We start from the raw sequence: 26,237 nt of genomic DNA on the forward strand, positions 1-26,237 counted from the left end.
TTCCAAATTATATTATATCTTATACAGTGGTTTTCTTGGCTCTGATGTTGCATACAAGCATGAATTGAGATTAAATATCCAATGTGCACTAAAAAGAATTGAACAAACTTAAGCTTTATGACCATTGGGCCACCAAAAGTCTGAAAGTCTTGAAATGTTTTGCTCTTTATTCGGGATTTTTTGTGACGAAATTAAACTTCAGGAGAAGTCATTTACCATGTACACATCCGCATAATATCTTTCAGCTTTGCCACAACAAAATACACTTCCAGATAATATGTAATACATAGCATAATTGTTTCAATTCTAATATTTTATTATGTCTATGGTTTGATATTTTATGCCTCTAAATGGCCTCCTACACTGTCTTATTTTCATATTTTTCACCTTTGGAGTTGTCTCCTTCCAATGCATCATTGTACCATATGATTTTATATCTCCACTGTAGTGTAGGTGACGGAAGCATGAGAAGGGGTGGCTAAAATAATGCTTGAGTTTCAATTGGCGGGGCTTAACATTTTTTGAGAAGAGAGGGTGCGAGGAACTACACCATTTGTTTAACGGTAAATTGTGTACATTTCATAACTGTAGCTATGCAGACAAATTGCATGAGATAGTATCAAGATGACTGAATAAGTTCTATCTAAACTTGACCTGAAATATTTTGCTGTCATTATATATGGTTTGTTTTATCCTTGTCAAGCATTGTGAAAAAATGAAATCGACCTATTTACCCAATGTGATGGGTTAGGTTACCCGTTGACCAGCATTTTTTTTATTTTTTCTGACCTTACATGTGATATTTAATTGCATATGCTAAAATATATATTATGTAAATGATATCCAAATTTATGTAAATTCGCACTTTTCTAAATTTTAAATGCATAATTGCACCAAGACAAAGTTTTGCCCCCCTTGGCAATTTGGTCAGGCTACGGCCCTGTATTCGTACTTTTGTTGTTCATAGTACTACTTTTAACGTGTAAGATTATATGTATGCTTTTCTGTGTTGTTGCAAGACAAATTTCCCCATGAGGGATAATAAAGTAATAATAACAACAACAACAACAACAAAAACAATAATAATAATAATAATAATAATAATAATAATAATAATAATAATAATAATAATAATTACCGAATCGCATGCTGAGTGACAACGCGTCAACATACAAAGCGGCAGCGATACGAAGGATTTCATTAAATTATGAAGTCACCATCAGTGAAAGCGTTTCTCGCGAACCCCCTCGTTTAGGCTCGTACAGTGAGACGTTATACCCAAGAGAGCCCCTTTGTTCGGGGTTTTTTGGGAACGTTTAATCGGCATCACAAAGCTCTGTCTCAAAAAAGTACTACGACATGCCTATATATTCGAAGATGAACTCAGAACGCTACTCGCTGAAATAGATCGGCCGTCATAAATGATCGACCACTAACTTACGTTTACGGTGATTCCAACGAACCACTACCTTTGATTTGACTCCATCACAACTTATCGTCGGTCGAAATATAACAACACTACCATACGACGAAATTGGACATCAACGAACTACGCGATCCAAGTTATATGGCACAAACTGTATTAGAGAAGAGATCGCATCGTCTTTCAAACCTCTTACAACACTTCCACACCCGGTGGATTGAGGAATATTTGACTGCATTGAAAGAACAGGGTTTCAATGTCGCAAAGGGCTATACTAAAAATGAAATCAAAGTCAGGGATGTCGTACTTGTCCACAACGATCAGAAAAAACGTACGCATTGCAAACTTGTCGTCGTACAAAAACTCAAACCTGGCAACGATGGACTCGTTCATTCAGCCGAAATCAAGACGGCAAATGGATACAGTAATTGTCCAATCACTAAACTTTACCCTCTCGAAGTTAACACTGGCGATACTAAGGGACCGGTCAGTTTCTTCGGCCGGGGGCGGTGGATTTGTAGGAGGGGGTCACCCTGTTTTTGAAATTGGCAGTGGGGGGGGGGGGGTCATGCTGTTTTCAAAATTTTGGATAGGGGGGGGGGGTGGTCATTGTGTTTTGGATTGTGATGGAAGAAAAAAATCCTTTTTCTACAATGGCATATAGCCTTATCTGAAATGTGGTACATGTAAATATTTGTTCTTATCCCTGTTTCTTACATAAATTCTTTAATATTACTTATTAGTTCAAACATAACTATACATATACATATACATATACATATACATGTATTACCTAGCTACCACACTAGTTACAGAACATGTCGTGTAAATGCTTGGCTGTTTCACAATCAGTGCTTCACTTATATTGCACTTTGGGGCAAAAGTGAACTTGAAGGTTTCGTAATGTAATCGTTATGTAAACTTCGAGGCCCACCCCCATTTCCTCTATATCGGTATCGTGTAAACCTGCACAAGTCTGGTCAACTTTGACATAAGAATATTAAAACTTTTAAGAGCTCAGTCGACGTTCAACATGACAGTTCAAAGCCAATCACGTGACCATACCTAGCCTGGTACATTTCTAGGAGTTTCCACTAATGCACCAAATGTAACAGTATTAGGCGAATGCGGTGTACAACCGACATTTGTAATAATTGCCGAAATTTGTAATAAAAATCACGTTTTTCATGTAATAAAACCGACATTTGTAATAAGGCCGATATTTGTAATAAAAATCACGTTTTTCATGTAATAAAACCGACATTTGTAATAATCGCCGAAATTTGTAATAATTTCTATGAACGACAAATGTAATAAAAATTGCCGATATTTGTAATAAATTTCAGGAAAAAAATGTAATAAAACTGCCGAAATTTGTAATAAAAAATTACATTAAGGAGGGTCCTTCCTTTCACACTAAAACATGGGTTATCTAAATAAAGAAATACAAGATTGCAAAAACATCACGTCAAACGAAAGTAGATTTATTAAGCATTAATTGAATTGATTAATATAATAATTAATTGAACAATTAAACAAGTTATTATTATTTCAATCAATCCGCATATGTATGTATGTATGTATGTATGTATGTATGTATGTATGTATGTATGTATGTTTGCATGTATGTATGTATGTATGTATGTATGTATGTATGTATGTATGGTATGTGATGAGGAAGTGTAAGAATGATTCAACAAACAAACGAAAGAATTAACGAACAAAGAAATGGATGGATGGATGAATTAATTAATTAATTAATTAATTAATTAATTAATTAATTAATTAATGAACGAACAAATTAATTAATTAGTTAATGGATGGGTGGATGCCATTCATTTGAAGGAACTAATTAAGTAATTGATGGATGGATGAATGAATGAATGAATGAATGAATGAATGCATGCATGCATGTATGAATGAATGAATGAATGAATGAATGAATGAATGAATGAATGAATGAACAAATTAATTAATGGATGGTTGGATGGATGGATGGATGGATGGATGAATGAATGAATGAATGAATGTACACTGTGTAATTCTTAGCAGAGTTTTGTTATATTTTGCAAGCTGCCGGGGATACTGAGCTATTCGACAGAATATATTAGAAAATATGTGTTTGCATGACATTTACATGAAATTTGTGAGATTTGTCGCCACTGATGTGTATCGATTTGACTTATACCATCAATGTTTGAGTACAGCATCCCCCTTATATCATTACAGTGATTTTCTTTTCTTCGTCAGTCTATTCTATTTTAGTGGCGTTTTCGAGGATGTGCATGGTTTAGTGAGCTGTGCACTATAGGTAGTAGTTCATCATTTTAAATCTGATAGGGAAGGGATTTCAGGGATGGTTGACCAGTAGAGCCGGGAATGAGTTCATGAGTTCTGATTTAGATGAAAGACAGAAAAAAGGGGAGAATAACGTCTCCCCAATCCCTTTCTCTAAAATAATGAAATCTTATCTCCATTTCAATTAAATCATTATTTTGTGTATTTCAATTTTGAACTTGTAGAAGGTTTTATAATAGCACAGCCAAATGTTGTTGAGGCCACTATATATAACATTACAACTTGTTTTGTATATTTACAAAGACTTGTATCAATTACGAATATACTTGTAATAAAGATGTTGAAAACTTGTAATACAATTGCCAACATTTGTAATAAACTGACGACATTTGTATTAATAAAATTGTGGACATTTGTAATAAACTATCGACATTTGTAACAAAATTGCAGACATTTGTAATAAACTAACGATAATTGTAATAAAATTGCCGACATTTGTAATAAAATTGCCAACTATTGTAATAAAATTGCCGACATTTGTAATAAACTGACGACATTTGTAATAAAATTGCCGACATTTGTAATAAACTACCAACATTTGTAATAAAATTGCCGACATTTGTAATAAACTAACGACATTTGTAATAAAATTGACGACATTTGTAATAAACTAACGCCAATTGTAATAAAATTCCCGACATTTGTAATAACATTGCCGAAATTTGTAATAAACTAACGACATTTATAATAAAATTGCCAACATTTGTAATAACATTGCCGACATTTGTAATAAACTAACGACATTTGTAATAAAATTGCTGACATTTGTAATAAACTAATGACATTTGTAATAAAATTGCCGACATTTGTAATAAACTAACGACATTTATAACACAATTGCCGACATTTGTAATAAAATTGACGACATTTGTAATAAACTAACGACATTTGTAATGAAATTGACGACATTTGTAATAAACTAACGCCAATTGTAATAAAATTGCCGATATTTGTAATAACATTGCCGACATTTGTAATAAACTAACGACATTTATAATAAAATTGCCAACATTTGTAATAACATTGCCGACATTTGTAATAAACTAACGACATTTGTAATAAAATTGCTGACATTTGTAATAAACTAATGACATTTGTAATAAAATTGCCGACATTTGTAATAAATTAACGACATTTGTAATAAAATTGACGACATTTGTAACACAATTGCCGACATTTGTAATAAAATTGACGACATTTGTAATAAACTAACGACATTTGTAACACAATTGCCGACATTTGTAATAAAATTGACGACATTTGTAATAAACTAACGACATTTGTAACACAATTGCCGACATTTGTAACGACATTTGAAGTAAAACTGACAATAAAAATTTACAATCAATGCCTCATCTTCACCAATCCTAGATTTCAACAAATTAAACACCTGGATCTAAGAAACTTTATTAAAATTCCCTGTGTAAGAACTTATTCTACAAGTTAAGCCAGGGAAGTTTTGCGTCGGTATTTAGCACCAAAAATTGATACAGAACTATATTGTTATGTATTTACTTCTATGATTCAACTCCAAAATTCTTCCTTTACATATCAGAGTTTATCGTTGGTTGGCCTGTCATAGGCTTGTGTTTATATAATAAAACCATCAGGCAAATATTGGCAAGTGATTATGTTTCTTTTTATACATAAGTACAATTAGTTCACAGACCAACAATAATCGAAAACGGAAACTGGTGTGTGTGTCGCTAGACTTTGGTGAGATATAGCGATATACAGTATCCATAACACCAAGTGTCCGTAATGTATGATGTCTGAAATATTCGCCTTTAAGCTTATGCATATTAATCTTCACACTCACAGACAAGAATATGTCCCAGTAGACTTATTGATATACTAACTAACTTGTTTTTAAAAATTATTCATACCAATTACTTCTCAAGCCATTATGAAGCTTTCAATTTTTGCCCCCAAATGCACCATAAAATGGGTTGTGAAATCGCCGTTTCTAAGATTTCTAGAGAAATCAGTTTGTTGGTAGTCAACCGACCAGCTAACCAACCAACCAACCAACCAACACTTTGTCCGCAATGATTAAAATATATACATTCGATCATACAAGCACGAAGTGTTGATCAAGTGATGGATTGATGATGCTAGTTCGTATATTCATTCATCACTCAGAAGCCTTCACAATCACAAACAACTCATACATTCGCCGCTTGTACACTAGAGGAAGTAAGATTTAAGAACTCAGGTTAGAAAACAGATTGAAATTACTTTTAGCTACCCTCCATACACCCGTCTTTCCATCCCTCCGTCAGTCAGTCAGTCAGTCAGTCAACCAACCGACCAGCCAACCAGCCAACCAACCAACAAGTTGATTGATTGATTGATTGATTGATTGGTTGGTTGGTTGGTTGGTTGATTGATTGATTGATTGATTGATTGATTGATTGATTGATTGATTGACTGATTGATTGATTGATTGATTGATTGATTGATTGACAAAGACTCAAAGATCCAAGTGGCTGACATAATTGTTGTAAATTAATTCTAAGAAGCCTGTAATGATGATCCCTTCTAAGTTTAGAATGAGTAACTCCATTTCTTTGAAAGTCAGAGAGGACCCCGTTAACTTTTTTTTATTACAAATTTCGGCAGGTTTATTACACATTTTTTTCTGAAATTTATTACAAATATCGGCTATTTTTATTACAATTGTCGTTCACAGAATTTATTACAAATGTCGTCAGTTTATTACAAATATCGGCAATTTATTACAAATGTCGGCAATTTTATTACAAATTTCGGTTTATTACAAATTTCGGCAATTATTACAAATGTCGGTTGTACAATGCGGTCGTAACCCAGTTTTCTTGTATACTGCCAAGCGTTGTGTGAAATATTGGGCTAAAATTTTGAACATGCCATCATATAGATATCCGAAGAAATGCTACAATATGTTATACATTATTGAAGAATCCGGGGAAAGAGCCAGGAAAACTTGGGTAAATGACATAAAGAACCTTTTATTTACTTGTAATCTACATGAGTTTTGGGAATCTCAAACAGTGAGAAATGTTGATAAGTTTTTGTTTATATTTGTCGAGAAATTCAGAAAGGTTTTGTTTTCCCAATGGTACAGTGAAGTGTGTTCCCTTGATAAGTTGTCTTTGTATCGTGAGTACAAATTTTCTTTGGAGCCGGAAAGATACTTACGGTCAATCAACATTTCTAGTCATATGCAAATGCTTGCTATGTTTCGCTGTTCGTCACATTTCCTGCGCATAGAGACAGACAGAAAACACGGCATTGAAAGAAACCAGAGAATCTGTTTATTGTGCGATTCAAATAAAGTCGAAGATGAATATCATTTTTTATTAGTATGTTCATTTTTCAATCACTATAGGGAAAAATATATTTCTAGATTTTACTTTGATCCTCCGTCTGTACAGAACTTTGTCGATTTACTTTCTTCTAACAATGTAGATACACTACAACGTCTCGCAGTATTCTTATTTCATGCCATGAAACTACGTAAAGAAGTAAACAGTGTTATGTAACAGTGCCATTGCCTTTTCAATACTGCTTTACTGTAATATTGGTATATTGTATCTTTGGGCCGATGGCCTCTGAATACGGAATAAATAGACCACTTATTATACCATTAGATGTGCTGACCTTTAAACTTTTTAACTTTTTAAGAACATATTTCAACCCTGTGTAAGTTATAAAGAATAGTTTCTGATACTTGATGGTGCTGTCTTGTAAAGCATGGATTGAGTTATTGCTTGAAAGGGTCTGAATAGCCTAAATATTGACTTTAAGAGTAAAAACCCTCCAGGGCTTCTAGAGGGAGACCCCCTTGGACCCCCCCCACACATGAGGTGGACATATCCCAGTCTCAAGCTCTTCCCCTCTTACTGTCAAGATGCTATCAAAGTATATTTCAAAAGTATTTCAACCCTATGTAGTTGCTTTTTACACATGTTGGTGCTGTCTTGTAAAGCTTGGCAATTATTGTCTGAAAGGGTCTGAATAGTCTCAAAATTGACTTTTCAGAGTAAAAGACTTCCAGGGCTTCTAGGGGGAGACCCCCCCCCTACATGAGGTGCACACATCCCAGTCTCAAGCTCTTCCCCCTACCTCTTACTGGCAAGATGCTATCAAACTATAGTTCAAAAATATTTCAACCCTATGTAGTTGCTTTTTACATGTTGGTGCTGTCTTGTAAAGCTTGGAAATTATTGTCTGAAAGGGCCTGAATAGTCTCAAAATTTACTTTTCAGAGTAAAAAACCTCCAGGGCTACAAAGGGGGGCCCCTAGGACCCCCCCCATAAGAGATATACATATTCCCTTCTCCAGCTTTCCCCTACATTTCACCGTCAAGATGCTATTAAACTCCTTTTGGAATATATTTACCCTGTGTAGTCAATAATTCTAATTATGATAGTGCTAACCCGGGATCTTATAAAGTAGATGCAAGACAGTCAAGCAGTCCACACTGAGTCACGATCAAAATACCTGTCATGTGAATATTATATATATGGGGGAGGGGCCGGGTCATCTTGTTTTAGAATTATAGGGGGGGGGGGGGTCAGCCTGTTTTTGGTTTTACAAATGGGGGGGGGGGGTCAGTGAGTTTTTGTCGGCCCGATTTAAGAATCCACCGTGTTCCCCCCCCCAGGCTGGAGAAACTGACCGGTCCCTAATTTAGTTATTGTAACGACCATAACGTCGCAGTTTCCGGACTTGGATTTGGATGCGGAGCTGTGAGCATCTGCTTCTCCTGGCTCTGGCCTTTAGTGAGGCCGAACTCATCAGGGCTTTGATACACAAAGTCTATGTTCCTGTTATACCATATACATCGTCTCGTATGCAGTTTATCGTCTTATTACAAGTCTTGCTGATCTGAAGGATGTGATATTCACAAAAATGACCAGTCCCTTAATCATGTATACTTTGCAAAGAGGCAACATTACTTAATCAAAGCAAAACTATTTTTTTTTCTTTTTAGGCATCACAAAAATGTCACCAATGGCGGAAACTAATTTTTGAATGCTTATCAACATGCCATACTCATCCTGTTATCCTCTGTTGTTATCTTTGATATAGAAATCATTTAGCCCAATCATCCCTGTTACTAAGTATTATTTTTGCAATATACACTAATTGGCTCAGTTGCTATGGTTTTGTTTAACTAGGCACACATGTATTTATTTTCTGAATGTTTATCTACATCAGGGGTCAAAATAATGAAAAAAAATCAGTTGCTGGCTGGACAAATAGAAAACAAAAGAGAACTTGTCCGAATAAAAACGTACTCGGCCAAAATGTGGATATTTTTTTTGCGGTATACATATGCACAGTTGCTACTGATCAATCCATCTTTCCCCTGATTTGTGTATATTTTTAAGATATCACTTCGAAAGTTTTACAGCTGTACTTAGGGAGTAGTGGATGAAGCTGGAGCCAGCCACCTTATAGCTATCCCTGATTGATAACTATGAGAAATTCTACTTTTCCCTCAGGGCAATTAATAGTTTTCAATACAATAGAGGGTTTGGGCTCCGCGTCTTCTCTCCAGCTGCTCCACTTCCTTGTAAAACTTTTTTTTTCACTATAGGGACAGCCCGTCTAATTAGCGGATAGTTTATATTATTTATAAAGTTTCAAACGATAATTAGCAGATATATCTTTGTAAAACCCTTTTCCCTAGAGACAGTCCGTCTAATTAGCAGATAGTTTTGAAAGTTTAGAACGATATTTAAGTGCGATCATTAGCGGATAATCCGATATATTCTTGCACAACTTTTTTCACAGGGACGGCACGTCTAATTAGCGGATAGTTTATAAAGTTTAGGGGTGGACCATTTGATATCCTGGGGGGTTGGAAGATTTCGGGGGAAAAAAGATGCAAAATGGATTTGCTTGAAAAAAAATCCGGATATGAGTGGGTGATGGAAAAAAAAGATGGACCACTGCTGCTAGAAAAAAATGTCTTGGCAGGGAAATGATGCACAGGTTCGAGTATACTGTTCAACCTGCTCGTACCTATCCAACCAGGACACTTGTCAAATCATGACAAACAGTTTCAAAAACATGTCGGGAACCAGTCAGTTTCGTTAGCCTGTGGTACATATATATATTTGTTATTGTCTCTGTTTCTTTCATAAATGGTTTAAATGTTACTTCATGTAAGGGTTCAAACATAACTGTACATAAAATTATACATATACATGTATTACCTCGCTACCACACTAGTTACAGAACATGCCATGCATGTAAGTGTTTGGCTCACAATCAGTGCTTCACTTATCTTACACTTTGGGGCAAAAGTGAACTTGAAGGTTTTGTAATGGTAATCTACATACTATTAGATAGTTTATAAAAAGAACTTAATCTAAATTGTTCTAGTCTCTTCAGTATGAATTTGTCAAAAGGATGATATACTTCCCATTTCAGACACTACATGTATCGACACCACAACTCAAATTCAAGTTTCTATTGTACACTAGGTATGACCTCCTAAAGTGCTCTAACACATCAGCAACTTTACTATACATGCAATATCAATGCCACTATACCAATTTTACAGGCCCACTTTTATAACATGGAAAACCTATTCTAAAAAAAGATGCTTGGCAAGATATATATCTCAGAGGCTATGAATAACCGAAAAATTGCCTAAATTAAATAGAAACAAAAAAACTGCAGATCTGGCGGGGGCGGGGAACCCCTTGGACTCCATCACCCCAGAGGCCACTCATTCGTTAAACCAACAATAAGATTCACCAAAATTGGTAAAAAGCTTGAAAGCTTCTAGGGGAGACCCCCTAGGACCCCCCCATAAGAGGTAGACATGTCCAAGCCTCAAATCAAAGTTCTTCCCTCCACCTCTTACTGTCAAGATGCTATGAAACATTATTTCAAAAATGTTTCAACTATGTGTAGTTGGTTTTTACAATTGTTAGAGCTGTCTTGTAAAGCTTGCAAATTATTGTCTGAAAGTGTCTGTTAATAGCCTGAAAATTGGCTTTAAGAGTAAAAATCCTCCAGGGCCTATAGGGGACACCCCCTAGAACCCCCTCCCCCATAAGAGGTAGACATGTTCCAGTTTCAAATCAAAGTTCTTTCCTCCACCCCTTACTGTCAAAGATGCTATGGAACTTTATTTCAAACATTTTTCAACCTTATGTAGTTGCTTTTTACTGTTAGAGCTGTCTTGTAAAGTTTGTAAATTATTGTCTGAAAGTGTCTGTGAATAGCCTAAACATTGCCTTTAGAAGTAAAAATCCTCCCCCATTCACACACACACACACACACACACACACACTAACACTAACTAACTAACTAACACTAACACTCTAACACACACTAACACTAACACACACACTGACACTAACACTAACACAAGAGGTGGACATATCCAAGTCTCAAAGCTCTTCCCTATTACTGTCAGATGCTACGAAACTTTATTCAGGGGGGTCAGTGACTTTTTGTCGGCCCAATGGAAAAAAACACTGACACTCCCCCCCCCCATCCCCAAGTTGGAGAAACTGACCGGTCTATCTGATATCTCAAAGAAGCAAAGAAAAAAAAGTTGCCAGCATAGGAGAAAAAAAAAATTCTTAGGCAAACAGGTGGGGAAAAAAATAATGACTCGCCACCAATCTTCCAAGCCCCCCAGGATATAGAATGGTCTACCCCTTAGAACGATAATTATAGATGTATCTTGTAAAACTTTTTTTTTCACTAGGGATGGCCCGTCTAATTAGCGGATAGTAGAACGATATTTAGAATAGATACGATAGCGGATGTCTCTTGTAAAACCTTTTCTTCAGTAATAGGGATGGCCCGCCTGTCTAATTAGCGGATAGTTTATAAGTTTAGAAAGATATATATCCGCTAAAGTCATGTAGTTTACCTGTCTTTATCTAGTTTAGCTCTGATAGGTAATACATACAGTTTAACTATATATACTCTAGGAAAAGACACAATTCCGCACCTGACACCAACTTTTTTGTCTCACATGTTAAATTGTTACTGGCACTTCCGGCTTCCGGGTTCATTTTTCCCAGCATGCCCCAAAAGCATCAGTGCGCAAGCGTCAAGGGCTAATAACGTCATCGACACTTGGCAAAAAAATCGAAGATACGTAGACGGAGAGGAATACCAGATAGGCGATTTAAGGCAGAATGTCGTACGCATATCTCTTCAAGTATATTATTATAGGAGACACAGGTAAGTGATATTTAAAGATGGGCTTTATCACAGTCAAATGATATAGACAATGAATTTTTATAATGAAATTTTAGTAAAAACGAACCGGTTTGCTAATGTGATCGATTCGGAAATAGTCAAAATGGCTGCCTTCATATCCTGATCATTCATGATAATTTGCACCGTCTTTGTTGTTAGATTATAAGGGCTTCTACAGAAATTCTGTGTCAGTCTTCATACTTTCCAAAACATCGTTATCCCTCATTTAAAAACCCTTCTCATGGGGTTCTACAGCTGTGTAGCGTTTACGCTGGAAGAAAAACAGCGATATATGGATTTTTTCTTTTCAATGAATAAAGGTATTGAATGAAAGTAATTCAATATACATTCGTATGTCGACACTTGTCGAATGCGTAAATTACACCACCACCACCACCACCACTTTATTTAAAATTAAAACACTAAAAAAAGCAAATAATAACATACTTTTACCTTTATGAGTAAGTTTTAATTGAAATTGGAAATACTGTTTTGTTCACTGAATCGCGAGTTTCCGGGGTTTCGGGGTACACAGTACCGTTGTTTAAAAATCCTAGTATACGTCTAGTGTACCTTCCCAACATTAATTATTCATCATTTTTAGATTATAATGGGATGATTTCTTCTATCGACAAACGCTTAGCAGTTGTTACCTTTCTTTGAAATCGATATCAGGAGGTAGAGATAATAACAAGGACCCACATTACTTGACAGGTCAAAGCCTATATATTCATCAAATAGTAACAAAAATAAGTATTTTTAATAAACATCTTGTTAGTGTGATACAATAATGTAATTGTTTAAAACCTCCATAACATAAAGTTAATCATCTGATCATCAAAAGATCATTGTTGGGTTTGGTACATATTTTCTTTGTTTTGAATTGAATGACTGCCCTTGCAAATGTTCCATATTTTTGTTTTTATCAATGGTTGAGTTATAATAACGAAACAGAAATAATGAAATGAACAGTTGTTAACCCTTAACAATATTGTAAACAGATGATTTCTTATAGAATATTTATTTATAAATGTATGTAATTTATCAAAACACTGTACAACTGCAATGGCTCCACTGGAACAGCTGAGCTAAATGGATTAGTAACAAGATTGTATCCTTAGAATTAGGTTATGTATGGCCAGTATTTATTTCCAGTAAATAAATTTCATTCATAAGTGACATACATGTATGCATGTAGCATGCATGCACGGTGACGCACAGACACACACACATCCACACACACTCACATCCCCGCACACGTTCACAAGACATTCACATACATACACACACACTCGCATCCCCCCCACACACAGACACATTCACATCCCCACACACACACACACACACACACACACACACACATCCTTGCATGCACGCACGCACACACACACACACACATGGCATTACTAAAATTATTAATATTTTGGAATACTGAAAATTGTATTTTGTTGAGAACATTGTAAAAAAACAACTATACCAAATTGATGAAAAAAAATCTTCCATTGTATGATATTGCTGCCGTGTCCCTCAGTGTACATTGTATACATATTTGTGAAAACTTAATTGTGATGTCGTACACCATGAACAGTATTGCATCACCTGTGGGTGAACATATTTTCTGTATCAGTATAGACGATATCAGATCAAAGCAATACCCTCAATGGTGATTATAATTTGAACCTGTTTCTGTACAACTTATGGATATTATCAATCACAGATTAACATGTACAATGTCTAATTATTGGAATTGTAACTATTTTCAGTGAATACATTTACATTATTGTTGTCTAACCAAACAATTATACAGTAACAACAAGTACAGTTTTAACATTGTGACATTCAAAACCGAGCTTTCGCTGAAGATTTCAACCCTTCCTGCAGATAATAGTGACCACAGATTAAGAGATACAATGTCTTGTTATAAGTAATTGACCAAATTTTAGTGAATATATCTTTGGTTATTTCCTAAAACAATGTCCCAGTTTCAGCTTGTGCACCTAAATTATAGCTTCTTTATCCCTGCATCAATATCTTAATGTCAGATTTTGTGCCATCTACTAACCATGTCAGATTTTGTGCCATCTACTAACCATGTCAGATTTTGTGCCATCTACTAACCATGTCAGATTTTGTGCCATCTACTAACCATGTCAGATTTTGTGCCATCTACTAACCATGTCAGATTTTGTGCCATCTACTAACCATGTCAGATTTTGTGCCATCTACATGTACTAACCATATCAGATTTTAATGGATAACAATCCTGAATTTTCTAATCTCTTCATTTTACAATAAAATGTAAAGACAATGTTTAGTATCAATTATTAAAAAAACAAAGTTGTAACATTATTACTCCTTGATAAATATTTGATATGTGACAGTGAATGCTTTAGTACAAGTACATGTACTGCAGTACAGTATGATATGTGAATGCTTTAGTACAAGTACATGTACTGCAGTACAGTATGATATGTGAATGCTTTAGTACAAGTACATGTACTGCAGTACAGTATGATATGTGAATGCTTTAGTACAAGTATAAGTATTGCAGTATGGTATGATATGTGAATGCTTTAGTTCAAGTATTGCAGTATAGTATGATAATTGCAGTATGGTATGATATGTGAATGCTTTAGTTCAAGTATTGCAGTACAGTATGATAATTGCAGTATAGTATGATATGTGAATGCTTTAGTACAAGTACATGTACTGCAGTATAGTATGATATGTGAATGCTTTAGTACATGTACTGCAGTATAGTATGATATGTGAATGCTTTAGTACAAGTACATGTACTGCAGTATAGTATGATATGTGAATGCTTTAGTACAAGTACATGTACTGCAGTATAGTATGATATGTGAATGCTTTAGTACAAGTACATGTACTGCAGTATAGTATGATATGTGAATGCTTTACTACAAGTACATGTACTGCAGTATAGTATGATATGTGAATGCTTTAGTACAAGTATTGCAGTACAGTATGATAATTGCAGTATAGTATGATATGTGAATGCTTTAGTACAAGTACATGTACTGCAGTATAGTATGATATGTGAATGCTTTAGTACATGTACTGCAGTATAGTATGATATGTGAATGCTTTAGTACAAGTACATGTACTGCAGTATAGTATGATATGTGAATGCTTTAGTACAAGTATTGCAGTACAGTATGATAATTGCAGTATAGTATGATATGTGAATGCTTTAGTACAAGTACATGTACTGCAGTATAGTATATGTGAATGCTTTAGTACAAGTATTGCAGTATAGTATGGTATAGTATGGTATAGATTTCGGCCGGATGCGACACTATCTACAATGCTATTATAGGTGTACACAAACTTTTAGTGTTTTTTTAATCTACTCATCTGAATATTTTGTTTGAAATTAATTGTAGCTTCCCTGAGAAAAATGATTGTTATTGTTTGAAATGATTTGAAATAATTTTGGCTTTCCTGACAAAACTAATTGTTATTGTTATGCAAACCATATGAATAAATTATGCAAATGAGGTGGCTATCAGAATAATCTGTGGAGAACACTGCTCTGCTGTATATGAAAGATTAATAAAACAAATTAAAAAATAATATGAAATGAAATCGACAACTGCCTAAATCAAAGCATTGATGAGAATGAAAAGCAGTCAGAAACAGGGAAAGCAAACAACTGAACTGGATTAATAACAATTGGCTCAGCATGTTGGAAGTACAAAGACCTGTATTACATTTCATGGTTTGATAAGAAGAATTTTCTGGCCTCTTTCAATAATAGTTCTTGTTCAAAATCAAATTTGTTCCCCTGGCATGTAAACATAAAGAGGCCATAAAACTTTTCCTATCAAACCATGAAATGTAATACAAGTCTCTGCTGTAACAACATGCTGTGCCAGTTGTTATTAATCCAATTCATACATGTATGTTTACTTTCCCTACAAGTTCTGTTCATCGATGCTTTTATTATATTAGCCCCATCTCTGGGGCTACTACGTTGGGCTCCTTCGTCTGTCTGTCCATCCATATCCACCTGTATCTCCAATATGCATGTGCCAATTTCAACCAAACCTGGTACAAATGTCAGATGTTATAGAGGGCATAGGCACATCACTTGGCTCTACAACCCTCACATTCAAAAATGTGCAAATATCCCTAGCAACAAGACCACACCCATAGCAACAGCCAAACAGTCGTGTATTTCACAAAGATAACAGGGATTAATAGACAATTGAACAAACATTCAAAAAATGTAAATTTACCTAGCAACAAGACCACGCCCATAGCAACAGCCAAATTATCACATATATTGGGAAGATAACAACAGGGATTAATAGACAATTGATTAAACGTTCAAAAAATGTATGTAAAGTTGCCTAGCAACTTGACCATGCCCATAGCAACAGTCAAATAATCATGTATATTACAAAGATATCAGGAATTGAAAGACAAATGAATAAACATTCAATAGCTATATGCAAATGTGCCTAGCAACAAGACCACGCCCATAGCAACAGCCAAATGATCATGTATATTGCAAAGATAATATCAGGAATTCATACACAAGTGAACAAAAACATTAAAAAATGTATGCAAATATATCTAGCAACATGACCACACCCATAGCAACAGCCAAATGATCGCATATATCACAAAGATAGCAACATGGTTGGATAGGCAACTGGATAGTCATTCAGCAAATGAACACTTCTTGTTAGCATGGACTACCATATGGATAAACATTTTTTTTTTAAACTGTACAGTTGTGCTACAACGCCATTGGCGGTATTTTTGTTGTAGTTACTACAAGAAATACTTTTTTAGGGTCTATGTCTTCCTTGAAGGCTTGTTTCCTTATTTGTAAAAGTGATGGTACCCAATTGAATAGACTGTCACTTGATTGTTACATGTATGTACAATGTACATGTAAGTATACATATTTGTGGCATATGTTCATTATGATTTTGTTTTTTCCCAACAGGAGTTGGTAAATCATGTTTACTACTACAGTTTACAGACAAAAGATTTCAACCAGTTCATGACTTAACAATAGGTAAGTTATCAGGAATGAAAATAAAACCAGTTCATTACTTAAGAATGCAATAGTCAATAGTTAAGGTTGAGATGCAGGTTCGTTAGCTCATTTTTCCTCCATCACATTTCACACTAAAGACAAGATAAATATACCATTTTTTTCATTAATTATGTCGAGTCTTTGTATGAAGTTGTGGTTTCTGTGGTGATTTTTTACATTTTTAACCATATTATTGATCTGTACCCAAAAACTGTGTTTTTTGACGATTTTCACTTAAAGCTATTTAACTTTTACAAACAGTTGAATATAGTCCTCTTTTCGACTTCAAATGAAAGCTATGTACATAAACAAAAAAACGTTCCTCCGGATTTTTTATTTTGTCTCTCATTGTCTTGTTATAATCATCCAAAGTTGTATTTTTGTGTTTTTTGCATAAATTACCGCTTTTCACACTTCTCAACGCAATATCTCTTGATTCCCTCAAAAACTAAACAATCCGGAGGAACGTTTTTTCGACACACTGTCTCCGAGTATTGTCTCCAAATTTGACGCAGCTGGGACGTTCTGACGCAAAGTTAAATAGCTTTGAACTTCACACAGTATACAAAATAAAGAACGTAGAAAAATGCTAATTAACACAATTGGACTCCTTCCGCCCGACAAAAGCTTTCAAATTCGACAGACATTGCAACAGCTGTTTTCTGTGACTTGCAAATATGTTACTCAATCCTTGCCATTTGGTTGTGTACGTTGCTTTGCTACAGACATGAAGAAAATCAGGTATTTTAGGAGTGTCATGAAATGCTACAGATAGAAACGTGTTTGTTTCCCGCGATAAAGGTGTCAAGTCATCTATTATTCATCTACGGGTGGAGACTTTGGTTTAATCTTTTAATACGGTATGCGTGCCGTTCTCGACATTACATAGTATACTTTCTGGTTTGGATTCGAAGCTCTTGCTCTACGCAGTTGGTGTTCGTGTTTTGATTCGAATATGGGCTACGTTCCATATTCCTGCTCATGTATTAGGCATTGCTACGTTGTTGGTGTTTCGTTGAAGACACACAATAAAAAAAGTTAATCCTTTCCCTGAAATCAAATTTCCACACCACGACACCGTACGACATCGGGAATGTTATACAAATTGTAAGGAGTGTTACAAAACTACGGTATAAATAATGGTACTTGAACTCACGTCAACAGTTTTTCTTCCACTGCGAGTGACGTTTTATGATACTCGGAGTCGTAGTAGACATTACCTCATTTATTTAAACTACTTGTACCTTCAAAATCTCCATTTTATAACTTTAATAGCCTTGAGGATCGCTCGGTGCCAAATTCTTTGCCGTTTACGTTCAGACAGCCTCATCGTAGACGCAAATAAACAACGCAACGCACGTATACTACTACAGTACATGTGACTCGGTGTCGACGTGTCTCGAAAGTTCACGAAGGATCGAGCCGTGATAAGCCGATCGTTAGAGTGTGGTTGCCACACTCAATTTATAGGACCTTAACCCTAATAATATAATATAGTATGTGAAGAGGACGTTGTCAAAATCCACCAACGCGAAAGTTCAAAGCTAGTCTACGGCCACGTTCTGTGAATCTTACAGAAACAGAAATGTAATACCCGGAAATCGCCGATGCAATGTCACGCATCTGACGTGAACTCTCAAGTCTCGAAGATAGCGTGGTTCATTTTCGATGCGCCAACGTGTTGATTAAATCGTTTTATTTTTGTAAACATCAATTTTTTTCGATCGGCTAAAACAATAAGCCTGCAATACTGTTAGATATTCGAGATTTGTATGTTTTTTTTTTACATGCATGGTACTTGAAAACCGTCATCTAATACATCGCCGTCGCGTCGGGTACACTTGAAGGCTGTAGACTAGTGTAGTCACAGTCGCTTGTAAACTGTTATTCCTTTTCCTAAATGGTTTTATTCTTGTCTATAACGGTCCTAATACAGAACAATGACGTTATTATAGGGATTGGCGATATTCTTATGAAATCGGTAGCAATGTCATACCCCCCCCCCCCCCCCCCCTCTCCCCCTACGTGTTGTATGTAACTTGTAAGTACCATTTAGGAAAGGAGTAACAGTTTACAAGCGACTGTGCGGCTGTAGTGCAGTGTAGGCCGCTTCACTGTAACGTTTTTAGCCGATGCACTGGTCAAAATCAACGTGCATAAGTCCAGGTTCAAAGGAGGTATTTTTTTTACTTTTTATTGGTTATAACCAAATTTACCGAGTTTGATTGGTTTTGTACAACAACACAGCTAAGAGATAATGTCACGTCAGTCATTGCACAGAGGCCTACTAGCTATGTCTCATTTGCATATGAAAAGACACTCTTCTGTAATCAACGTTTCTGTCAATCTTCTTTATGTATGCAAATCTTTGTACATAAACATTCAGGAATGAAACCATATAAAACACATATAGCGTTAGAGTTTTTTCATTTCAAATTTATTAATGGAAAAAATGAACGATTTTCAAAAAATCTTTTAACCAAATGATGGCACATACCATGAAGCTTCATAATGAGCAAAAAAAAAAAAAGGCCAAAATTCACCAACGAACCTGCATCTCATCCTTAAGTTATCAGGAATGACAATAAAACCTGCACAGACTTGAATGTAGATTTAATGTATTACTATCATAATGCACAGTCTATAACATTTCTAATTCCAATGAGTCGATGAATAATTCACCACATTAGTTGGGTGATGCACTGATCAGCAGGTTGTCCACTGCCCTGTGAAAAAGATAAATCTAACAAATGAAAACACTGATTCACCAGTCTGTGTTTGTTCACATAAAACCATATGGTGGATTTGGATTGTCATATGGCAATGGCTTTGTGTTGTGTTGGTGAGTTCAAATGATTTGTTGCATTTAGTTTATTGTTTACATGAATCGACTGGTAATTGCTCATATCTATAAATGTGTAAATGGATAAATAAAGTGATTACGTTCCACCTAGGCAACACTTGCCTTAGGATTGTACTACCATGGAATGTATAGGAATTGTTGTATTTACTTGTAGAATGTAACACAGAGATTGTTAAAGGTGACATAAAAATGTTAATCCTATGTCAACACTAGCTATTACAACTTCAAGTATCATGGAGAATGGAAATCAGACAGAACACTGTGTTAGACCTATAAATATAATAGATATAAATGATACTTGTATTTTTACCTGAGGATGTGATGCAAATGTATTGTACATATCTCTCAGAGCAAACAACAGTATAACATGAAAAGGACATAAAATAAACACAATGTGAAAAGTATTTTATCAATTTTAGTGCAGACACACCGTGACAGTTGTTATGGTAACTGAAGTTGGTAATGCAATGTGGGAAAGTATCCTAATATCTATACATTCAATATCCTGGGTAATTGAAAATTTATCTGTAAAGGGGAAACCCATGCCACCTCTGTGTGTGTGTGTGTGTGTGTGTGTGTGTGTGTGTGTGTGTGTGTGTGTGTGTGTGTGTGTGTGTGTGTGTGTGTGTGTGTGTGTGTGTGTGTGTGTGTGTGTGTGTGTGTGTGTGTGTGTGTGTGTGTGTGTGTGTGTGTGTGTCTGTAAAGGGGAAACCCATGCCACCTGTGTGTGTGTGTGTGTGTTTGTTTGTTTGTTTGTTTGTTTGTGTGTGTGTGTGTGTGTGTCTCTCTCTCTCTCTCTCTCTCTCTCTCTCTCTCTCTCTCTCTCTCTCTCTCTCTCTCTCTCTCTCTCTTTAACACCTTAACATCCTAGTCTTCAATAATTAAGAGTAATGAATAGTAACAGCTTTTTAGTATGAGTATGGAAGCAAGTACTTGCGTGGTATGAGTATGGAAGCAAGTACTTGTGTGGTATGAGTATGGAAGCAAGTACTTGCGTGGTATGAGTATGGAAGCAAGTACTTGCGTGGTATGAGTATGGAAGCAAGTACTTGCGTAGTATGAGTATGGAAGCAAGTACTTGCGTGGTATGAGTATGGAAGCAAGTACTTGCATAGTATGAGTATGGAAGCAAGTACTTGTGTGGTATGAGTATAGAAGCAAGTACTTGGGTAGTATGAGTATGGAAGCAAGTACTTGCGTGGTATGAGTATGGAAGCAAGTACTTGTGTGGTATGAGTATGGAAGCAAGTACCTGTGTGGTATGAGTATGGAAGCAAGTACTTGCGTGGTATGAGTATGGAAGCAAGTACTTGTGTAGTATGAGTATGGAAGCAAGTACTTGCGTGGTATGAGTATGGAAGCAAGTACTTGTGTGGTATGAGTATGGAAGCAAGTACTTGTGTAGTATGAGTATGGAAGCAAGTACTTGGGTGGTATGAGTATGGAAGCAAGTACTTGGGTGGTATGAGTATGGAAGCAAGTACTTGTGTGGTATGAGTATGGAAGCAAGTACTTGTGTGGTATGAGTATGGAAGCAAGTACTTGTGTGGTATGAGTATAGAAGCAAGTACTTGTGAAGTTGTGTGGTATGAGTATGGAAGCAAGTACTTGCGTGGTATGAGTATAGAAGCAAGTACTTGTGTGGTATGAGTATAGAAGCAAGTACTTGCGTGGTATGAGTATAGAAGCAAGTACTTGCGTAGTATGAGTATAGAAGCAAGTACTTGCGTGGTATGAGTATAGAAGCAAGTACTTGTGTGGTATGAGTAATGAACAAACCCCAGTCAAATAATGTTTTGTCCAAAAATTGTACATACACTGTAGTACAAATATCAACATCTTACGCATTCCCAAGACATTCACATAACCACACACACCAAATGTATTACCCAAAACATAGACGATCCACCAACAGGATAGTTTATTGTACGATGTTTGTTTGCATACATTAAGTTAAATAAGCGTTTTCTGTCTGTTTCCAAGTTGTTTACACTCACTGTGACTCAGTGATAGTTGCTAGCTATCCGATATGTTTTTTACTAAATTTTCCAACCATTTCAAAGTTTACAACTGGTTGAAGACCCCAACAAGATATATAGTATTTTAGGTAAATGCATACATAGTCTTGTTGTGTATTTTGTTAGTCCCCGCCAGGCGAAGTCTGGGATGGGGACTTATGGATTGGGTTCCGTCCGTCCGTCCGTCTGACCATCCAGAGCCGTTTCTTAAAGATGCCTGGACTGATTTTTTTTCAAACTTGGTACAGGGGCAACATACTATGGCATACATATGCACGTCAATTTGTTTCATGATACGATCCAATATGGCTACCTAGCAGCCATTTTGTTTGCGAATTTTCCCTGTCCAAAACCATAACTCAGACATGCTTGAACAGATCTCATTCAAAGTTGGTTTAGGACAGTGTTCTATGACATACATGTGCATATTCATTGTTGTCGTGACATGATCCAATATGGCTGCCTGGCAGCCATTTTGTTTGCGAATTTTCCATGTCCAAAGCCATAACTCAGACATGCTTGAACAGATCTCATTCAAAGTTGGTATTAGGATAGTGTTCGATAACATACATGTGCATATCCATTTTTGTCGTGATACAATCCAATATGGCTGTCTGGCAGCCATTTTGTTTGCGAATTTTCCATGTCCAAAGCCATAACTCAGATATGCTTGAACAGATCTCATTCAAAGTTGGTATTAGGACAGTGTTCGATTACATACATGTGCATATCCATATTTGTCGTGATACAATCCGATATGGCTGACTGGCAGCTATTTTGTTGGCGCAGTTTTCATGTCTAAAGCCATAATGCAGACATGCTTGAACAGGTTCCTCCCCCCCCCCCCCCCTCAAGAAAATGACAACATAAACTGCCAGTTCCTTAAAACCCAATCATAGCAGGGGGCTATGTCATTCTCAATGAGTTGTTTAGTACATAGGTTAACCATAAGAGAACACATATGTCCTATCAAGTTTGTTGATGTACCTTACAGTGTTAATGAATAATTTGCATAAATAATGATTTTCGGTAATAAGGCTATATCTTAAGAATACATACTTCAATTTCAATACAATTCAGTACACACGTTAACCAGAACAATTGCATATGTCCTGTAAAGCTTGTTGATGTACCTTTCAGTGTTAATGAATAATTTTCATAATTAATGATTTTTGGTAATTCTTAAGACTGCATACTTCAATTTCAATACAATTTAGTACATACGTTAACAGGGCATGCCTTTTGAGGCGAGCGATCGCTCCGCTCGCCTACCGCTCGCGCAAATTAAAATCCACGAGAGCGATTTTCCTCTCGCGTGGGCCTCAACCAACCTGTACAACAGCCTGATGTTATTTTATATCATTTTTCAATATGTGGTTACCATAAAAATCAACGTTTATTCGGTAAAATTACGTGGTGGGAGCGTGGAACACTTCCGTGTTCATAATCGTCAATCTCCAGCTGAAGTCAGCGCTGTCATTCATGACCTATTTATGTATCTGAAATTTGCATTGTACTACCCTTATATGGGAAAAATAGTGACGTATTCGAAGCGGGACATGCATGATGTCATGGCATATCATGAATATTGATCAGCTCAGTATGCGTGGAGATTTCAACTTTCGCATCATTGCAAATTGTGCAATTACGATTGATACGATGACTGTTTGTAGTTCTCGTTTTCAGCAATCCATCGATGAGTTTTTAGTTTTAAATTCCGATCGGCCTAGTTTTGTTAGAACATGGTTTTTGGAGACCATCCGGCATCCTACGTGAATGTCTCCTCCGGAACATGAACAACAACTGCGATTTATAGTCGCTACACAAAGTACGACAATAGCTTGTCGATGTTTTGGAGGGCGTTGAAAGAATGACAATAAAATATTATACGATCGATTATTTTACAAAATAAAAATAAAAATAATCTGTCGATATTTCTCGTGCAGTTTTCAGAGAAATTCCTGGGCTTTTATTTCATAATCTCCAACACGCAGTTTCATTGTTTTTGTCCGATGATCTATTCAACTGCCGACCACGTCTGTTTTACCTCCATGACTTTATCGACTGCTGTAACATATAAAATATTTGCTCGATTTTTCGCCTTGTCGTGATTTCTAAAACAAAGTAGGTCTGCTGCTCAGACGTGAACGGATCTCGCTACTTTAGTCGGCGACACCGGTCGTCCGTGTGAAGGTACTAGGTGGGGTTACGTGTGTTATTGTCTCGGATCGAGTGAATGGTTACAAATTAGTTAAATTAGCAAGCAATTTAACGTCAACGTCAAAGCTCAACATCAGAAGGCATTTGTCATCTGGGGTACGTTATTTTTTGTCAATTCATTATAGTTTTGAACAATCTCAAGTTTGAATTAGCTGCATTTTAAGAGAAATAGAAGTGGTGGTTTCTTCAATGCCTGCCAAAACATGTACTTTGTAGCGACTATAAATTGTTCCGGAGGAGATATTCAGGTAGGATGTTTTTATAAAAACGTTCTAAGAAAACAAGACCAATTAGAATTTGAAATTAAAAACCTAGTTGTCTATTGTACTACTTGTAGTCACAACAAAAAACTGAATATTTTTTCAAGATTTTGATGTGCAGAGACTTAACAAAATTGTTGCAATAATAATTGTTGTAGAAATAACCAAACAAACTGTTACTTATCAATATATTTTTGCATACATTTTTCAAATGTTTTTTTTTTTTTTAAATTTTATTTATTCGGAGCCAACTGGCCAAAAATACAAATAGAAATGAAAATGAAATTTTTTTTCTTCACTCGCCTACCACTCGCCTGGATGGTTTCAGGAGAGTGGTTTTTAGCTCTCCTGCCATTTTCAAAAGACATGCCCTGCATTAAACATAACAGAGTGCACATCTCCTATAAAAGTTGTTGATTTTGCTTAAAGATTTAGTGAATAATTTGCATAATTATTTATCTTTGGTAATTGGGCTATATCTTACATACATATATCATATATACATATATCAACCATAATAATACGCACCTGTCCTATGAAGTTTGTTGCTACAACATTTACCTTTAATGAGTATTTTGAATAATGAACGATAGTCTGTAATTAAGAAGTATCATGCACTCTTCAAATTCTGTATAATTTGGCACATACATTAACCTAAGAAAGCACGCTTGTCCAAAAAACGCCTGTTACCATTAGTTTTTTTTAGCACAACTGAACTGAAGGTTCAGTAGTGCTATAGGCATGGCAAAGTGTCTGTCTGTCTGTGTCTGTCTGTCTGTCTGTCTGTCTGTCTGTCTGTCTGTCTGTCTGTTTGTCTGTTTGGATGTGTTTGTGTGTGTGTGTGTGTGTGTGTGTGTGTGTGTGTGTGTGTAAATAACTTAAAAGTCAAAAACTGCTGGACTGATTGCTGGTTGATATTTGGTGGTCATGTTACTTCTGGTGTCTAGTTGGGAAATTGTTCAAATGAAAATGATTGCGTCAGAGATGTGGGTTTTGGGTAAAGAAAATGTGATTTTTGGTCAAAAAACTTAAACTCTAAAAGTACTGGGCAGATTGGCATGAAATTTGATGGGAACATTCATAGATGTGAGAAAATTAAGATTTGTTCATGACATGATAATTCCTTAGTAATATGCAAATTATGGCTTAAAATGTGTCTTTTTGGTCAAAAACCTATAATTCCAAAGCTACTCAGCAGATTAGGTTGAAATTTGAGAGGGATGCATCTGTGGGTGTATAGATGAAGAAGTATTAAGCATATAATGATCTCATCAGAAATATGCAAATTAGGTGTAAACATGTTAATTTTCGTCAAAAAATTTATATCTCAAGAAGTACTGTCAATGAGACTGAAACTTGCCGAGATGTTTCTCAAAGTGTTATTCTGCAGATATTCTTCAACATTTTTGACACAATTGGCCCTAGCAACCATGACCACGCCCTTAGCAACAACCAAATGGCCGTATAATTTGCTCAAATAACAACATCATCTGGTAGGCAAGTTAGTAAACTTTCAAAAAATGTATGCAAATATCCCTAGCAACAAGACCACGCCCATAGCAACAGCCAAATGGTCGTGTATTTCACAAAGTTAACAGGGATTAATAGACAATTGAACAAACATTCAAAAAATGTATGTAAAGTGTTATTCTGCAGATTTTCTTCAAAACATTTTATCACAATTGGCCCTAGCAACCATGACCACACCTATAGCAACAACCAAACGGCTGTATATTTTGGTTAGATAACATCATCTGGGAGGCAAGTGAGTAAACATTCAAAAATGTATGCAAATACCCC

At 35.8% G+C, this 26,237-nt stretch overlaps 1 protein-coding gene across 1 annotated transcript in view; it reads left to right on the top strand.

Moving 5' to 3' along the window:
- The first annotated feature begins 11,848 nt into the window (after positions 1-11,848).
- The window catches only part of LOC144438285 (ras-related protein Rab-2A), a 38,694-nt gene continuing 24,305 nt past the window's right edge, over positions 11,849-26,237 (top strand). The window contains exons 1-2 of the mRNA XM_078127339.1: positions 11,849-11,987; positions 16,984-17,055. Coding sequence (XP_077983465.1) covers positions 11,942-11,987; positions 16,984-17,055 — 118 coding nt within the window. The 5' untranslated portion in view covers positions 11,849-11,941. The remainder of the gene's footprint in view (positions 11,988-16,983; positions 17,056-26,237) is intronic.

The sequence above is a fragment of the Glandiceps talaboti genome, chromosome 7 (genome assembly GCF_964340395.1).
Source record: "Glandiceps talaboti chromosome 7, keGlaTala1.1, whole genome shotgun sequence".
Lineage (NCBI taxonomy): Eukaryota > Metazoa > Hemichordata > Enteropneusta > Spengelidae > Glandiceps > Glandiceps talaboti.